The sequence below is a fragment of the Eurytemora carolleeae genome, unplaced genomic scaffold (assembly GCF_000591075.1).
Source record: "Eurytemora carolleeae unplaced genomic scaffold, Eaff_2.0 scaffold513, whole genome shotgun sequence".
Classification (NCBI taxonomy): Eukaryota; Metazoa; Arthropoda; class Copepoda; order Calanoida; family Temoridae; genus Eurytemora; species Eurytemora carolleeae.
In genome coordinates this window covers 184,905-205,129 of record NW_019396987.1, presented here as the reverse complement: position 1 = coordinate 205,129, position 20,225 = coordinate 184,905, and the positions used below count along the sequence as shown (strand labels likewise).

The 20,225-nt window shown below is 31.3% G+C and overlaps 1 protein-coding gene across 2 annotated transcripts in view; it reads right to left on the bottom strand.

Annotated features, from left to right (window-relative positions):
• LOC111710811 (2-iminobutanoate/2-iminopropanoate deaminase) overlaps positions 1-2,632 on the bottom strand; it is a 10,772-nt gene extending 8,140 nt beyond the window's left edge. For both annotated transcript variants that reach the window (XM_023484955.1, XM_023484956.1), the window contains exons 1-2: positions 2,543-2,632; positions 1,254-1,323 (exon numbers count right to left, since the gene is read on the bottom strand). In XM_023484955.1, the coding sequence (XP_023340723.1) occupies positions 1,254-1,323; positions 2,543-2,608 (136 nt within the window). In that variant the 5' untranslated portion in view covers positions 2,609-2,632. The remainder of the gene's footprint in view (positions 1-1,253; positions 1,324-2,542) is intronic.
• Between the last annotated feature and the right edge of the window lie 17,593 nt (positions 2,633-20,225).

Here is a 20,225-nt window from a genome sequence, read left to right as displayed (position 1 = left end):
CTAATCTAACAGTCCCTTTAATAGACTTAAAACTAATCTAACAGTCCCTTTAATAGACTTAAAACTAATCTAACAGTCCCTTTAATAGACTTAAAACTAATCTAACAGTCCCTGTAATAATCTTAAAACTAATCTAACAGTCCCATTAATTGACTTAAAACTAATCTAACAGTCCCTTTAATATACTGAAAACTAATCTAACAGTCCCTTTAATAGACTTAAAACTAATCTACGATGCCTCTATTTAGTATTTTGTCTATTTATGTATGCAACTCAAGTTCCAGGGATTAGGAATATTTAGAAAATATTCTTCAACATACTTTCTTTTCTTTATTCATAACATTTGTTTATTTATTCTTTAATTTGTTGATTTTTATCAAAATGCTATAATAGTAGTAATGAGTTCAAATAAAATTAATCGTAGTTTTAAATCTTTTCTTTGATAATTTCTTTGTTTTATTTTATTAATTCAGCGGCACACTTCTTGTTGAAAATTTTCTTGAATCTTTATTAAAAAGGTAAAAATAAATCGTTCACAACTTTTTGTTAATCTGAGACGCTAAAATACGTTTAGATAATATTTTAAAATAATTAAACTTCCAAGATTTAAAATCTGTATTATGTTAAAGTTTGCTTTTTATAAAACTTTACAATATCTCTATCCTAAACACGGGCAGCCGAAGTACATTTGAATTTCCGAGCCGGGTCAACCTTTCCGGTCCCAGTTTGTACTGTATCGCACGGACATTGGGTTAATAAAGCAGACACTCAAAAGGACTAGTCGGTGCAACAAGATTGACGTGGTCAGACTTTAGGTTGAATTTACTTTTACTAAAGGTGCAGAGGTGCGTGTAAAAATAAACTATTTCAACACGTTCGTTTTTGCATTGATTTTACATCGATATTGGATCGTTGCTGGGTCGTTTCAACACGTTCGTTTTTGCATTGTTTTTGCATCGTTATTGGATCGTTGCTGGGTCGTTTCAACACGTTCGTTTTTGCATTGTTTTTGCATCGATATTGGACCGTTGCTGGGTCGTTCCAGCACGTTCGTTTTTGCATTGTTTTTGCATCGTTATCGGATCGTTTTTTGCATTCATCTTCTGTAAGGGTCAAAAATGTCCCTATGTGTAAGCAAAGTAAAAGCAAAGCTTAACCCTGACAGAAAATAAAGGTAAAAAACAACCCAACTGATGAAGGCACATCACTAAGTATAATAGAGTTAAATACTCATTTTTGAATATTCTGGTTTCCTAGTTCTTTAGTTTTTGGATCTACCCCCAGCGTTCCAGATATATACATAGTTTTATCAACAACAACAGCCTAAAATTTCTGATATATATACATAGTTTTATAAACAACAACAGCCTAAAGTTCCAGATATATATACATAGTTTTATCAAAAACAACAGCCTAAAGTTCCAGATATATATACATAGTTTTATCAAAAACAACAGCCTAAAGTTCCAGATATATACATAGTTTTATCAACAACAACAGCCTAAAGTACGAGATATATACATAGTTTTATCAACAGCAACAGCCTAAAGTTCCAGATATATACATAGTTTTATTAAAAACAACAGCCTAAAGTTCCAGATATATTTACATAGTTATATCAAAAACAACAGCCTAAAGTTCCAGATATATATACATAGTTTTATCAAAAACAACAGCCTAAAGTTCCAGATATATATACATAGTTTTATCAACAACAACAGCCTAAAATTTCTGAACAACAGCCTAAAGTTCCAGATATATATACATAGTTTTATCAAAAACAACAGCCTAAAGTTCCAGATATATATATACATAGTTTTATCAACAACAACAGGCTAAACTTCCAGATATATACATAGTTTTATCAACAACAATAGCCTAAACGTTCCAGATATATATACATAGTTGTATCAACAACAACCGCCTAAAGTTCCAGATATATATACATAGTTTTATCAACAACAACAGCCTAAAGTTCCAGATATATATACATAGTTTTATCAACAACAACAGCCTAAAGGAATTCAGTGTTTGCCACAAAAGCTAAATTTCTAAGCCTATATTTGTCCAATTCAATGTCGTAAATCTTAGATATTTCAAACTTTAAATTCTGTTAGATCAAATAATCTAGGTATGATATATCAAAGGCTTATACCATCAGGTTGCAAATATAAAGGGATTAGAAAATTTGAGTTTTGTGGCAAAGACAAAATAACGTTATTTAAATTTAATTGTAAAAATTACAAAAATGAATGTAAAACAATAAATATAAAACTTTGTTTGAGGATAGAAACAAACTACTTGCCTCAAACTCAAATTTTTTAATTCCTACAACATATATCTTTGCAAGCTGATGATGTAAAAATTTGACATTTTCAGTCTTGATCAGCAGAACTCATAGTTTGAAATATTAAAGGTCTAGAACATCAGGCTGCAAAGATATAAGGATTATAGAAAATTAAAGTTTGAGACAGTTGGACACAGCAATTTCAATTCAAGGAATAATATTTGAAGAAAAATTCCGAATTATTGGTTTAGGAACCTGACTGTAAGGTCCGACTGGAGCAGCAGCGTTTTCTGTTTCAACAATTACTCGTTTTGACGCCATTTTTTCTGAATTGATGAGAAGTTATGGTTCCTTCTAAAAAAAATAGATTCTGAAAGAGTTGTCTATAAGCTTATGAGAATGATAAAGAAACTCCTTATTTCAAACTTAGACTATCTGATCTAACATGATTCATATTTTGAAATATCAAAGGTTTTCAACATCAGGTTGCAAAGATATAAGGATTAGACAAAGACTCAATTCCTTTGAATAATCCTGGTTTAAAAATGTAGACTATGTTTAAAGTTTAAGTTAAGACTGGATCTACGAGATTAAATATATGTAAATGATGGAACCCAAAGTTAAATAAGAATTTTGTCAAGACAAATTTTATATTTAAAATATTTTAATCAAACCCACTCTCATCTCATTTATTTAGTTTAGTTACGCAGCTGATTTGTAAATCAGACTAAAATCAACTAGGATTAAAGGGACTGTTGACTTATTTTAAGTACCCATTAATTTAAAAAGAGAGCGATGCCCGATTTATATAAATCAATTTTCAGTTTGAAAACAAGAATATCTGGGTCAGACGATAGTTTTATCGGTACCGTTGTGAATCCGGTCTGAACAATGTGAATATCGTTTAATATGACGTCGACATTCTTTTCCTGTAGATATATTGATTTTTATTTGACATTCATATATATAAGTATAACTTCTATTTCAATTGTGAACATTTTCTCTGTGTATACATTGTAAAACAAAAACAAACAGAAAGATGCGGATTTTTTAAAAAATATTCGTTGATTTTCAAAATTTAATGAAAATCGAATTTTGTTGGAAGCAAGTTTTTGAAATTTTGATCATCCATAAACCTTCCCTGGGGTCACGTGATGTCCCACACAAAATTTGGGCTCGATCGTTTCAGCCGTTTTAACGTTTATTGGATACAATTACACCCTATTACAGACTGACAAGCAAAGTATATATGTAGATATATATATTCACATTAAACTTGACTTTAATTAAGGAGGAATGAGTCTTATCTTGATAGAATATTATGAAACCATATCAAAACCTAACTTCCTGTGTACATTTAAACTATTAGAAACCTACAGGGTGTACATATAAACTTTTAGAAACCTACAGGGTGTACATATAAACTATTAGAAACCTACAGAGTGTACATATAAACTATTAGAAACCTTCAGGGTGTATATATATAAGCTATTAGAAACCTACAGGGTGTACATATAAACTATTAGAAACCTACAGGGTGTACATATAAACTATTAGAAACCTACAGAGTGTACATATAAACTATTAGAAACCTTCAGGGTGTATATATATAAGCTATTAGAAACCTACAGGGTGTACATATAAACTATTAGAAACCTACAGGGTGTGTATATATAAACTATTAGAAACCTACAGGGTGTATATATATAAACTATTAGAAACCTACAGGGTGTAAACATATAAACTATTAGAAACCTGCAGGGTGTATATATATAAACTATTAGAAACCTACAGGGTGTATAAATAAACTATTAGAAACCTGCAGGGTTAAACTATTAGAAACCTACAGGGTGTATATATAAACTATTAGAAACCTGCAGGGTTAAACTATTAGAAACCTACAGGGTGTATATATAAACTATTAGAAATCTACAAGGTATATAAACAAACTATTAGAAACCTACAGGGTGTATAAATAAACTATTAGAAACCTGCAGGGTGTATACATATTAACTATTAGAAACCTACAGGTGGTTTAAACAAAATATTATAAACCTACCGGTGGTTAAATTAAGTTTTAAATGGCAAAAATCTTTAGTTTGTAAATGTGTACTGCATATTCTCTTTTTTGCATAAGGAATGTATACTTCAATATGTTTAAAAAATTGTACCGCCGCAGTTCCTGGGATGAATAAAAACAAGTGCTATAAGCATTTTTGTTTATCTTTAGTTTATATTTAGTGTGTGTACCGCAAATTCTGAAAATATTTTGTTTGTGTACTGAATATTCTGTTTATATTTAGTTTGTGTACTGAATATTCTGTTTATATTTAGTTTGTGTACTGCATATTCTGTTTATATTTATCTTGTGTACTGCATATTTTGTTTATATTAATCTTGTGTATTAAAAGTTCTGTTTATATTTAGTTTGTGTACTCCATATTTTGTTTATAGTTAGTTTGTGTACTGCATATTATGTTTATATTTATCTTGTGTACTGCAAGTTCTGTTTATGATTAGTTTGTGTACTGCATATTCTATACCCGATATAAATCAGGTAAGTGGGGAGTTCCTAAAGACATAACTAGTACAACTAAAGATACTACTGCTGTTTTATATTTTATTTAAATTTATAAAAACATTGCCGAATATAAAGTGTATGTGAACCCCGGTAGAAAGTATGCAGGACTGCTGTTTGCATTCCGGTAACCGGCAAAAAAGTTCTCTAAAAAAAGTTTACGGAAATAAAGTCCTAAATTTTTATATAAAAAAGACTTTTAAGACTTTATTTTCCAGAACTTTTTTTCTGGTTTCAGTATTTTTTTTACAAAAACATCCCCATAAAAAAGTCCTCTTGGAAAATGCATGGAAACAAAGGATGTTTACAACCATGGAAAAAAGGGGCAATTGATACAAAAACACCCCTGGCAGATGTCATATTATTTTAGGAAAAAAGTCACAGGAATCTAAATCTCAGGACTTTATTTCCAGGACTTGTCCTAGGACTTCAGAAAATTGGGACTTTTTCCCCAAAGTTTTTATTTCCAGGTGTTATTTTTCAGAAACTTTCTTACATAGATTCATGTTTTCCAACACCTTCTAGAAATACTGAACAGATAATCTTCAGGGTTTGAACTCAGTTCCTGCTTCATCTATGCATTTATTGAACTGGTTCATACAATTCTGTTCATTTTAAGTTTGTGTACTGCATATTCTGTTCATATTTAGTTTGTGTACTGCATATTCTGGTTTTATTTAGTTTGTGTACTGCATATTCTGTATTTGTTTAGTTTGTGTACTCCATATTCTGTATTTGTTTATTTTGTGTACTGCATATTATGTTCATATTTAGTTTGTGTACTGAATATTCCGGTTATATTTAGTTTTTGTACTGCATATTCTGTATTTGTTTAGTTTTGTACTGCATATTATGGTTATATTTAGTTTGTTTACTGCTTATTCTGTACATATTTAGTTTGTGTACTGCATATTCTGTTTATATTTAGTTTGTGTACTGCATATTATGGTTGTATTTAGTTTGTATACTGCATATTCAGTATTTGTTTAGTTTTGTACTGCATATTCTATTAATATTTATTGTTTGTGTACTGCATATTCTGTTTATATTGAGTTTGTGTACTGCATATTCTGTACATATTTAGTTTGTGTACTGCATATTCTGTTTATATTTAGTTTGTGTACTGCATATTCTGTATTTATTAAGCTGTGTACTGCATATTCTGTATTTCTTAAGTTTTGTACTGCATATTCTGAATTTCTTTAGTTTTGTACTGCATATTTTGTATATTTGTTTAATTATTTGCTTTTATGGCTGAAATTGTTGGTACACTACAGAAAACACAAGTTGTAAAAGGTTTAATTCATTTTACAAACAATGAGATTTGTTAATTAGGAATAATCAAAATGAAAGTTAATTTAGATCTAGAATTAAATGTAATGAATCATTTTAACTCTCAATAAAAATGAATAAGTAATGCAATTAAAAAAAACAAGTTTCAGGGGCCTATTAAATTTTCCAGGTGAGGTAATAATAAAAAAATGCTTGTAAAGGCCGTAGAAATACCCCCCCCCCCTCCCCACTATTTTTTGGTAATTTCTATGGAGGAAATTTTTTTAAGCCAGATTAAGTTGTCCAGCCCCTCTCCCTAATTTGTCCGGTGGGGACGTCGCCTTAACCCCCCCCCCCCCTCACCCTTCCCCATAAGCCACCTTTTCCAAATTTAGAGAAGTGATATAAAAGAAAAAAATACAATGTTTTCCAGATAAACTTTGAGAAGGTTGTTATCAGATAATTGAGGTGCCATTTGTTTCAAGAAGTGTTAATGTAAGATGCTTTATAACAGATTTTCTACAGAGATTACTGTAGTTTCATTTCTAAATTTTCTTCCGAGATTCCATAGTTTCATTTCTAAATTTTCTACAGAGATTATAGTTTCATTTCTAAATTTTCTTCAGAGATTACCATAGTTTCATTTCTAAATTTTCTACAGAGATTATGGTTTCATTTCTAAATTTTCTTCAGAGATTACCATAGTTTCATTTCTAAATTTTTCAAAAATGAAAAATCTATGCGGATTTTAAAGATTGAATTTGCGCTCTTGCTGAACAAATATGCACAGTAAAAAAGCCTCATAGGTCTCAAAAGATTCATAAGAAAAATTCTCCACAATAATACATTCTCAGTTCAACTACCGTCTATTGCCGGCCACTCCCTTTTATTCCCATGTTTATTGGAACACTCTAGTGGGTCACTTTAAATTACAACACCAGTCCCTTTAAATGAATTTCCAATCCAAAATTCAGCACCTAGTTTGCTCTTTATGCTATAGTTGGTATAATTGCACTGCAGTAAAGTTCTAACTGTAAATAAGATGCCTAAACTAAATGAATATTTAAGAGAAGTATAACACCTTGCATAAATTAATCAAACTCAACCTCAACTAATTAAAGATCTACAGAGGTAAACCAGGAATTATAATTCAGATAAAAGAGATGAAGATAAATGCATTTTCACAAAGATTAGTTAAATATTTATGAGAGTGTTTAATTGACACTGAATTCCCATCCCACTTTAAAACAGAAAAGTAAAGTTAAAAACTTAAAGTTAAACCAGATAGAGAGATTCTGCATTTACGAATTACGACGCATAAATAATATATAATAATTGTATGCGAAGATCCCAGGAATGTATTTCCATTATTTCAGAAAATTCCAAATGAAGATTCAAAATTTAACGAAAAAGTTACTGACAAAGATGGGATTTTTCTATTTTAAAGTTCTGCTTATACAGAATTATTGTATTTTTAAATATCTTGATGAATATAGCTAAAATCCAGAGTAAGATACTAAACTAATATAAACCATACGAAAAATTCTTATGTTGTGTTTGACTTGTCAAAAATGAACTAAGAAACATTAAGATATATAAGTATATATCTACATACAAAAGATTCATGGTTCAAGTCCCGTCAACTGCAAAAATCAAATCTGATGAATAGAGCCATACTGATGAGTCCTAATAGGACGAAACACTTTGTCTATGGATATATATACTCGTTTAGTCCGCTAAACTTGAGTTCTCTGTGGTAATGAATAGGTGTACTAATTAGCATTATGCAAGGTCCTCAACTTATAATGAGTTGGTTGAGCTCTCTGGTCCCTATTTCATTACCAAATCATCAGGATTTGATGGAGCAGTGGTTAGCGTGTTTGATTCATAATCTAAAGTTTCATGGTTCAAGTCCCGTCAACTGCAAAAATCAAATCTGATGAATAGAGCCATACTGATGAGTCCTAATAGGACGAAACACTGTGTCTATGGATATAAATATATATATATATTATAATTAATTTTTTAATTTTCAAAAAAAAAAATTTTTTTTTCAACGGGCAACGCCGGGCTTATTAGCTTCAAGAATATTAGAATAGAATAGACTAGAATAGAATAGAAAAGCATAGAATAGAATAAAATAGAATAGAATAGAATAGAATAGAATAGAATAGAATAGAATAGAATAGAATAGAATAGAATAGAATATAACAGAATAGAATAGAATATATCAGTAGTTTTGAGTTCTCCCAACCTGAAAACTTTGATAAAACACAAAGACAAAGAATTTCAGGCAAAATTATAAAAAGAAGTTTTGCATATTTAAATTTAAATTAATTCATCGTTTCGATTTATGTATGTATAATGTATACCTTAAAGGTATTTTCTTGAAAAAGAATATTTTCAATTATTTGTCCATGTAAGAATAAGATTGAATAATTTTTATCATCGGAGATGGAATTTAAAGAATTTGAGCCGCGGTTTAGATCTGCCAAACCCGGTTTAAATTAAGCGCCGGCTTAAATCTTGAAACATTTGATACAATTTGAAGTGAAACCAACCATATTTAAGCCGCGGCTTAAATTTAAACCGACGCTCAAATTCTTTAAATTCAGCCACGGGCAACATTTTTGCTTTTGGATTAAAATGTTAATTTAAGAGACTTTAGACATAGTTTCAAGTGGTTAGTCCAATTCATAAGAGTGTTACCCTTCAAAGCTTTGTATCATCAAGAACAAATGGTGTCAATTATTTTATTTATGAAAACATCAGTTCCTTTCATGTAAAAAGTACAAAATCTTCCATGTTCTTTCAGTATTAAAACAGGATTTACCTTCTACATTTTATTATATGAAATTTGTCTCTAATGAAACAAAAACACTTGAAGCATGTCCTCACTTATATAAAGAAAATAATGTCGAATCCGAAACTAGAAAACTGGAAAAGATAATGTTTATGTATAAATAGACCTGGATGTATTAATATACATAAACAATAAATAGACCTGGATGTATTTATATACATATACAATAAATAGACCAGGATATATTAATATACATATACAATAAATAGACCTGGATATATAAATATACATATACAGTAAATAGACCTGAATATATTAATATACATGAACATACATTTTAGTGGGGTGGGGATGGATAATGTGTGACACTAGTTCTCGTTAGATCACTGAAGTTAAGCACACTTGTCCACAGCCAGTAACTGGATTGGTGTCCAGACTGGTGTTCACGGCTTCGATTCCCGTACTCCATACAAACCTGTGGTTTCAAAAACATCTGAAGCCGACATCTACTTAAGCAGTTATGAACACCTGACGGATGTAGGAGGACAGAGGGGCGGCTGTCAACAACTCTCGTAACGAAAGGGTGCGTGCTTTCTACTCAACAAGAAAGAAGTTTCAATTGGGATTGATCCAAGTGAATGATGATGAAGAGAGGAATGGTGGACAAGCAGGGAGAGTCTATGGTTGCCAGCTATAGGTACCTGGGGGTATCCAATCNACCTGGATATATTAATATACATATACAATAAGTAGACCTGGATATATTAATATACATATACAATAAGTAGACCTGGATATATTAATATACATATACAATAAGTAGACCTGGATATATTAATATACATATACAATAAATAGACCTAGATATATTAATATACATATACAATAAATAGACTTAGATATATTAATATACATATACAATAAGTAGACCTAGATATATTAATATACATATATGCAATAAATAGACCTGGATATTTTTAATATATATACAATAAGTAGACCTAGATATAATAATATTAATATACAATAAGTAGACCTAGATATATTAATCTATTTCTATACTTTGCTTGTTTGTTTCTCTGTATGTTTGAGTCAGATCAACACAAAACGGCGAAACTGATCGGGTTTAACCTTTTTAGTGAAACCTCACATGATCCCAGGGAAGGTTTATTAAAAAGTGTCTTTCGATTTTTCAAAATCCACGAAAAAAAGTCGATAAAAGAGCAACAATTTTAAGTTCAAACCGAAGATGAGAGCGAAGCGCCCTAGAAGTTGTGGAAATAGTTTACTGTTTCAAAGATATAGGGTAAAAATGAAACACGGAAAACGAAAAATAAAAGAAAACGTTTAGAATTTTGTATAACATGAATATACTCAGAGTTTAAAGCACCTCTAGGTAGTACAATGTACATACAGCGTAGAATTTTGTATAACATGAATATACTCAGAGTTTAAAGCACCTCTAGGTATGTACAATGTAAAATGTACATACAGCGTAGAATTTTGCATAAAATGAATATACTCAGAGTTTAAAGCACCACTAGGTATGTACAATGTACATACAGCGTAGAATTTTGTATAACATGAATATACTCAGAGTTTAAAGCACCTCTTATAGGTATGTACAATGTGCATACAGCGTTCACATAAATATGTAGAAAGATTTACATTTATTTATAATAAACAAATATATATTCACAATAAGAAATAAATCAAGATCGAATGCGGGAAACAGAATTGGAATAATATTTACATTTAAAATCAATTATCAATATCATACTGTACATGCAATTATATCCAGTTGTTTCCTGTAGATAACATATTTATATAGATAGATAGATAGATAGATAGATAGATAGATAGATAGATAGATAGATAGATAGATAGATAGATAGATACATAGATAGATAGATAGATAGATAGATAGATAGATAGATAGATAGATAGATAGATAGATAGATAGATAGATAGATAGATAGATAGATAGATAGATAGATAGATAGATAGATAGATAGATAGATAGATAGATAGATAGATAGATAGATAGATAGATAGATAGATAGATAGATAGATAGATAGATAGATAGATAGANCTTGACATGTCACTTTATCAATGGAGGTCACTTGACATGCCACTTTATCAATGGAGGTAACTTGACATGCCACTTTATCAATGGAGGTCACTTGAAATTGCGTTTACTGTCACTGTAGGAATACATAGATTGCAAAATTTTTATTTTAAAAATAAATTCTTTTTTATCTTTTGATGTTTGATGTGGGCTTAAAATTGGTTAAAATCTAATAGAAACACTTTTGTAAAAGATAATCCAAGGCAAAAATAATGTTTTTAAATTTAGTCTTGTTTTTATATTGTTTAAGTTTTTTTTATTTTTAATATTTTTAAGTTTTAAGTTTTTTATATTGATCGTTGCTTTTTGTTTCTGAGCTATCTGAAAGCCTTACGTAAATTTAAAAATAATAACAAAGAAAACATTCCAGACTTTCCTGGACACATAAAATAAAATGTTTACAAACATTATTGAGTAAAGCTAGAAGGCACCCGGATGGCCCATTTTTTATTTTGACCCTGGGGTCATATCTGTTTTGAAGTTTATCAGATACAAAGATGTAAGATACAAATATATTGTTCAAATATATTAAAAAAGAGTAGCATGTCTGATTCCCAGTGGTATCATTTAGAACCTCCATCTGACCAATATCATGGTCCATAACCAATATTTCGAAAAATTGTACCGTCTCAAAAATGGTAAATTCTGACAATTCTAGTTTTAATTCACGTAACATTTCAAAATTGCCAACATTTTGCACGAAATTATGAAAAAAATATCCGGGATATCTGTCAATTTTTTATATTCCACTGCTAACTAGACAAAGGGAGAAGGTATTTTTTTTGCGATATCACTAGTTCGACTTTGTGACCTCGTAGCTCCTCTAGTTTTGATTTTAAGTAGGAAAATGGCAAATTTATTTGGTTACATATTAGAAATTCAAAACATTTTTCTTATTCTAAATAGCCCTTCAATAAGAGGAGTTATGATTGAAAACGTATATAATATTCTAAATAGCCCTTCAATAAGAGGAGTTATGACTGAAAACGTATATAATATTCTAAATTGCCCTTTAATAAGAGGAGTTATGATTGTAAAAGTATATAATATTCTAAATAGCCCTTCAATAAGAGACGCTATGATTGAAAACGTATGTAATATTCTAAATAGCCCTTCAATAAGAGGAGTTATGATTGAAAACGTAGATAATATTATAAATAGCCCTTTAATAAGAGGAGTTATGATTGAAAACGTATGTAATATTCTAAATAGCCCTTCAATAAGAGGAGTTATGATTGAAAACGTATATAATATTCTAAATAGCCCTTTAATAAGAGGAGTTATGATTGAAAACGTATGTAATATTCTAAATAGCCCTTCAATAAGAGGAGTTATGATTGAAAACGTATATAATATTCTAAATAGCTCTTCAATAAGAGAAGTTATGATTGAAAACGTATGTAATATTCTAAATAGCCCTTCAGTAAGAGGAGTTATGATTGCAAACGTATGTAATATTCTAAATAGCCCTTCAATTAGAGGAGTTATGATTGAAAACGTATATAATATTCTAAATAGCCCTTCAATAAGAGGTGTTATGATTGAAAACGTATATAATATTCTAAATAGCCCTTCAATAAGAGAAGTTATGATTGAAAACGTATGTAATATTCTAAATAGCCCTTCAATAGGAGGAGTTATGATTGAAAACGTATATAATATTCTAAATAGCCCTTCAATAAGAGGAGTTATGATTGAAAACGTGTATAATATTTTTGATAGCCCTTCAATAAGAGGAGTTATGATTGAAAACGTATATAATATTCTGAATAGACTTTCAATATGAGGAGTTATGATTGAAAACGTATATAATATTATAAATAGCCCTTTAATAAGAGGAGTTATGATTGAAAACGTATATAATATTCTAAATAGCCCTTCAATAAGAGGAGTTATGATTGAAAACGTATATACTATTCTAAATAGCCCTTCAATAAGAGGAGTTATGATTGAAAACGTATGTAATATTCTAAATAGCCCTTCAATAAGAGGAGTTATGATTGAAAATGTAAATAATATTCTAAATAAAGGACATTTTGTTTGTGATTTCTGACTTCTTTGTGTAAGTTAGATATAACGAACTGAACATTATACTTCGAAACATAAATTCACTCTTAAAACCAGATCCATTTCCTTTCTTCTATTATTATATTTTAATCTTTAACAAACTCTTGGTAAATTACAAAACCTCCTATCCATCAATTACAACTGCTAAACTTAATTTAAAGTTGAGAAATTGTTTTATATGAATCATTGAAACTTTAATAACCTGAATTGAATTTTTATGAAGAACTTGGATCAACATTTTTAAATAATACTATCTATTGATCTCTGTCATTTAGTTCACAATACGGAAATTAGGAATCACGAAAATTACCTTCGAAATAATCATCAGAATGTTAGATATATCTAACAAGTTTGTAGACCCCTACATTGAAGTTATTTTGGTTTGGTAATCCATTCAAAACCGGTTCTCAATGTAATGTCGTCTTCACACAAATTTTTTGTAATTTACTCCGGAAACCTATTGAAGCAAGTTCTAAGCTTTGCATTAGATTTCTTTCTAATTTATGTAAAAATGACCTCAACACAGTTCTTGGCAGATATTTATTTTCTATTGAAACATGCATGGAAAGTTCCGGTTTTACAAGAACTTTTAAACACAAGCATGAATGATTTATATGTTGAAGAATTCGATGATTACGAAATAACTGAAATGATAAATATGTTATGTAGTGAGTAAAAATCAATGTTTTCTATTTGTGCATAATTTTGCATATTTTTTCTCTTTTCTTTTGGAAACCTGTATTTTCAAAAAAAAATTATTAAAACAAATTTAAACTACACCATTTATATATGTATTTATATCTTTGTGTGTGAATAAATCTTTATAATATAATAATATATCGATTTTTCCGTGCTCTACTCTCGGAATCACAAAATTGGACATTCAAGAACGTTTCACTGGAAACACTATAATTATTAATTAATTCTTAATATTTTCAAACTTTAGATCGTTTTTAAACAAATCCCAACCCTACTCTCTAGCACTAGAATTATATCATTTTCTTCTCAATATATTTCGCCAAAAACTTTGGCATCATCAGGAGTTAGTCCTTACTCTTTTGAAGAGTATTGAGTAATATTTTCAACGTCCACCTCACTCCTAATTGATGCGTAGTTTCATTATTAAGAATCGAATTTTATGCATGATGTTCTCCATTAAAAAAATTCTCACACTTTCCAAAGAAGGGAATCGTAGATGTAATTTGAAATTACTTTAATGTATAGAGTGAAGACCTTTTGCTGATCAAGGATAAATGTGATATCGTCAGTTTTTTTTGATTTGCTTCATTGTGTAAAATCTATAGTGACGTGCAGGTTCAAGTTGCAGAAACAATGAAGTAAAATGACAGAATTTGATTTTTTTCAATAAAAAAATATCTTTCTTATTGCTACTCAGATAGAAGTTTATAGGGTCCCGTTTGAATCGCACATGCCAAAAGGGTCACTTGAATTTTTATCAACAGCCTCTTTAAAGATTAAATAATGTGCATTTACCCTTTATAAAAATAAATCTGCTGTCTTTATTGGTGTTTGCCATATGCTACCATGTTTTCTTGGTTTCTCAACCAGCAATCATATTCCTTGTTTTTCCTATCCTACAATCGAGGGGGCCGGGAGGGAGGGGGGGGGAGGGGTACAATAACATTCTTATATTTGAGATTCCGCATGCATGAATGACCTTTCACTCTTTCCGGTGATTTTTGGGCCGTACAGAGTTACGTTTTTTAATTAAAAAATTCAAAACATTGCTTATAGACAGCAAAACTTGGAGGGCTACCAAATAAGCAACAAAAAAATCACTTCTTTGACAGAAAAGATTGGATGACTGCAAAAAAAGGGATTTTTTTTGCTTGTTATGAGCGATCATTTATTTCGTAATTTAGAGTATGTCCGTAGCTTAAAAGTATTACTCCTCAGCAAGTTAGAACACACATATATATTCGGTACCAGTACAAACGGATCGGACCCGGACCCACAAACGTCGGTACAAAAATAAGACTTAAAGGGACTGTAAAGGAAAAATGAAAGGGGGTATAGGCTGAAAGCTTTAGCTCTTGATCGCGACCCATGAAAGTTTTATCTGATGTTCTTGTCTCGAGAAAATGATATAAAACTGTGTTAAAATTATACGAAAGTTCATATATGTAAAATTTAGAAAATCTGAAACTTTCTTCACGTGACCAGAACTATCACCAATGGGAGAGCAGTATACTAGTCACGTGTCTCCGCCTGTATCACGTGGCCACTTTACTGCACTGCCATTGGTGGAATTTCTGGTCAAATAAAACGGACTTGTAAATAACATATGAATTTAATCTATTAAAAATAGAAATAAAAAATATAAAATTATAATTGGAGTAAACCTAAGTTACAAATAGCTTTCTCTGGAATATAATCGTTTTCAGATTGGTTGTGTATTTGCTTAATTTTATCTATTTAAACCCACTACTTTGATATAAAATTGTATACATATTAATTTTCGTATAAATTTGACAAAATTTTATATCAATTTCTCGAGACAGGAACATCAGATATAACTAATTCATGGGTCGCGATCGAGAGCTAAAGTGATTAGCTTTCAGCCTATACCCCCCTTTCATTTTTCCTTTACAGTCCCTTTAAAGATGCAAATGTACCCCCACAAGGCAATTTGAAGACAGATTTTGAGAAGGCAATCATGCGAGGATTCCTGAACTGTTCTCCCGACGTGGCTGTAATGGACTGTGACACCCATTTTAAGAGAGCCATTAGGAGGAAACTGACTTCAACTGAGCTTTGATTAGGAAGTTTGTACCAGAATAATGTAGACTTCCAAACTCTGGTTCGCTATCTTTGGGCTTTTTCTTTAGTTCCAGAAGAGGATATTGTTAGAACCTGGGAAGATGTGATCAGTTCTCGTTATGACGAACTGAAACCAAGCTTTTAAGACAATTCTGATCAGGTTGATTTATTCTTAGAGTACTTTGAGAAGACATGGATAGAAGCACTCAACTGGAGAACAGGAGCCAGGAGAAATCCATATAAGTATGAAACAGTTCTCTCAGATGAACCATTGACCAGTAATGCTGCACAGGGGGTTCAATGCTGCCTTTGCTTTATCTTAGCCCAATAATGCCAGCATATGGGCTTTGATGCAGCAGTTGCGAACAGAGGAAATCTTCAATGATAGAAAGATGAGAGATGTTCTTCTGGGACCACAGAATAATGTAGCAACAGCCACAACCAGTCGCAACCTAGGAAGAGATCAAAGAAGAAGAGATTTTAAAAGCTTGGTTTCAAACTATGAAAAGAAAGTATCCATACAACAGTACATGACTGTCGTCGTTGATTATTATAACAACTAGAAAGGAGAAGAGGCTTTTTGTAAAATTATGTAATTTCTAATCGATGCAATTATTAAAAATTGTTTCATTATTTATATGCATATAAATATATACACCCGAGTTCATTAAACTTAGTTAACATTCAGAAAGTCTACGACATCAGGTTGCAAAGATATAGGGAGTAAACTGTATGATCTTGTGGAATTCATAGTTTGAAATATCTAAGGTCTACAACATCGGGTTGCAAAGAAATAGGGATTAAACTGTATGATCTTGTAGAATTCATAGTTTGAAATTTTTTTAAACAATGGTTCATTCAAAATCTACCGACGTTTTTTCTTATAAATGTACCCATCCGATGGTCCGACGCCTTGATAAATTAGAATAGATTGTTCATGCAGACTGTAAAGCTGAAAATTGTACAACCCCTTGTACATCATCAACTTGTCATTTAAAGAGGTTATTGAATACGTTTCACTTCTCGGGGTCAATCTGTAGAGTATTTTTTTACTAATTTATTTAAAGAAGTTTAATAAAAACTAGGCCTCACCCATTAACTATTTTAGCTTTTAACCCTAAACAGGCTTGGCCGGCCCTTTAGTTTTTTTTGTCCTAGCACTCACATTTTTGTCACTATTATCGTGAAATTTTGTGACTTTAAATGAATAGTTAATTTAAAATGGCACTTAAATTTTTTGTGACTTAAGCTACAGATCTAAAAATTATATTTTTAAAAATTCCTTAAAAAATGGATTTAGACACATGTGTCACAATTGGATATCTGTTTAAAAAAATTACAATTTTACCTTTCTTTGGTTTTTTTTTCAACCTTCCCTAGAGCCCAACTATTAGAATTATCCGTTTAATTTTTTTCAATGAGCTGGCGTTGAAAAATTGGTCTATGGTTATGCATTTTAATTCTATACCTATTCTCTAAGGCCTTTTTTTAATGGGAGTGGCGTGGGACGCTCCCCCCCACTTAAAGTTAGTTAAACCAATTCTGTAGTTTTAGACCAATTTACTTACTAAAAGTTACTTAGACCAAATGTTACTTAGACCAAATGTTACTTAGAGGAAATGTTACTTAGACCAAATGTTACTTAGACCAAATGTTATTTAGACGAAATGTTACTGAGACCAAATGTTACTTAGACCAAATGTTACTAGACCAAATGTTATTAGACGAAAGTGTACTAGACAAAATGTTACTGAGCCGATAAAAAGGGATACAAAAAGTTATGTTTGTGGCAAAGACTCAATTCCTTTGTCTTAGTAAGTATCAATGTTTTCCATTGTCAATTCTCATTAAGCTCTTCCTAAAGTTTAATTTTCCTTCAAGGGCATATGCCATTGCAGCAAGAGTTTTTTATTTAGTTGAATTGTCGACCAATGGGAAAAACATTGATTTATCTTGAAATCTATTTTAGTTATTTTTCCTTTCATTACAACCGAAAGAAAAAATATCGGTACAATTTTGAATCAAAAGGAATTGAGTCTTTTCCGTCACGCACCTCTGACTCTTTAGTAAAAGTAAATTCAACCTAAAGTCTGACCGCGTCAACCTTGTTGCACCGGCTAGTCATATTGAGTGTCTGCTTTATTTACCCAATGTCCGGGCGATACAGTACAAACTGGGACCTTAAATATTGACCCGGCGCGGAAATTCAAATGTACTACGGCTGCCCGTGCCGTAAACTCTGAACTTTCTAATCTCTTAGACTCTTTATCTTTGTAACCCAATGGCGTAGACCTTAGCTATTTTAAACTATAAATTATGTTAGATAAAAAAATGTTAAGTTTATTCACAGAATAGAAAAATACCAAAATTTTTAAAAAGATAAATAATTTTTTAGTTTATTAAATTAACAAATTCTTGATAAAAAAAAACACTGACAAGAACAAATGTTTGAATAGAAACTTAGTAAATGATAGATATATAAATTATATATTTATGTTTATATATTATACCGTCCACTACAATAAATGGACCTGCAGGAATATATTTATAATAAATAAATATATATTCACAAAAAGAAATAAATGAAGAATGAGAGAAAGAAAGAAGAATGCGGGAAACAGAATTTGAAGAACCTGGATACCATTGAGATGGTTTGAACGGCGAGCCTCCGGGCCCGTATCTTGAACCGTATGCTCCCTGATTTGAAACTGTTCCGTACCGGTTGAAGTTTAGAGGGGTTCCTGCTGGCACGGAATGTATGAATCCCCCTGGGTAAGATGGAGGGGCCCATCCTTCTGAAAAACTTGCTGCCGGAAGACCAGTTGTATTGTCGAAGCTTGAGTTATAAAGGTAAGGAGAGGGATAAGAACTTGCATAAAAGTTTCCCCTACCTCTTTGAGGGAACTTGTAGCGAGCCTGACCGTAAGTTTCTCGGGCTCTGGGAACATAATCCTGTCTCCTGTCGGAATCTATAGGGTCCTTTCTCTTCAGCTTCAACCTTTCTTGTTTCATGTTCTCCAGCTTCTTTTTCATTTCAGATGGAACTAATGAGAATGAATCAGATGTTGGCAGTAGACCAGTACCTTCCTCTCCGTATTGGAACTTGACGAGGAAATGCAAGTAATCAGAATCTGCTTTGTTGGCGATCTGCCTCAACATTTTCATCTGGGTCTCCTTCGCTGCCTTCTGTGCCTCTGTGGCATCTGGTGGTAGGGTCCATGCTGCCTTGGTTGACAACACTGCCGCGATAGTGTCCTTCCTCGCGTTGAACTTCTGAACTAACGTAATCCTTGCTGAACTATCAATGCTTTCATGTTTAGAGCAGTTCTGTTAAGAAAAATATATGAAATTTTTGTTGCTGAATTAAAAACTTAATGTGGAAAAAATAATTTGGAACGGTCTGAACTGATGTTGGAACGAAATTTTAAACAAGAAAAAGAAAAAACAATTTTATGTTGTGGTTTGAACATCATGAATTGATTTTTGAACCTACTTTGAGAAAAAGAAACATTTACGTTGACGTTGTTGTTCCGGGTAATGGTAACTAAAAGAACTAGTAACCCCCCCCCCTTTTTATTATGGCAGAATCAATGAAAGTAAATAATTTTTCTTGCATTTTTTGGTTCATGTTGCACTCGATATGATTGATCACAAATTGAATGACGAAGCGCCCGCTATGAATTCGAAAACTTAAAGTGACAGCTGAACAAATAGTATCTAAAGCATCCCGCTTTTTCAATTTTGAAATAAAAAAGGTTTGGCAGCACGCCTTCCATTTTTTTTCTGAGGCGGCACGCCTTCCGTTTTTCTGAGGCGACACGCCTAAAAGTAACATTGAGCGACCCGCTCTGATAGATCGAGGCGACTCGCCATTCATTGTTATCAATCGATTCATGCTAAGGAAAAGAGAAAGAAAAAGGAAAAATTTGTTGAATATGTCTAATATCTCATTTGGAATAAAATTTCATATGGTTTTCCTGGGCTTCTAGTAGCAATTGTGATTCATGTCTTTCCAATGCCTCTGATGACATGGACTCTTCTTTCAATTCAGTCATCTTGAAACTGCAANATAGTTGTACTACAGTATTAAAGCAATATCATAATAAGTGGCAGAACTGATAGTGAAAATATCTAAAAAATACTTAATAAACCCCCTTTCCCTTTCCCAGGAAAAAAACAGAATAATGAAAACAACAAAGATTAAGGCACCTTGGAACCTTGTCAACCTGTTCTGATCTACGGCAGTAGTTAGGCTCGGAGACGAAGGGGGTCTGTGTGTGTGTATATGGTGTATTAAGTGCTATATCG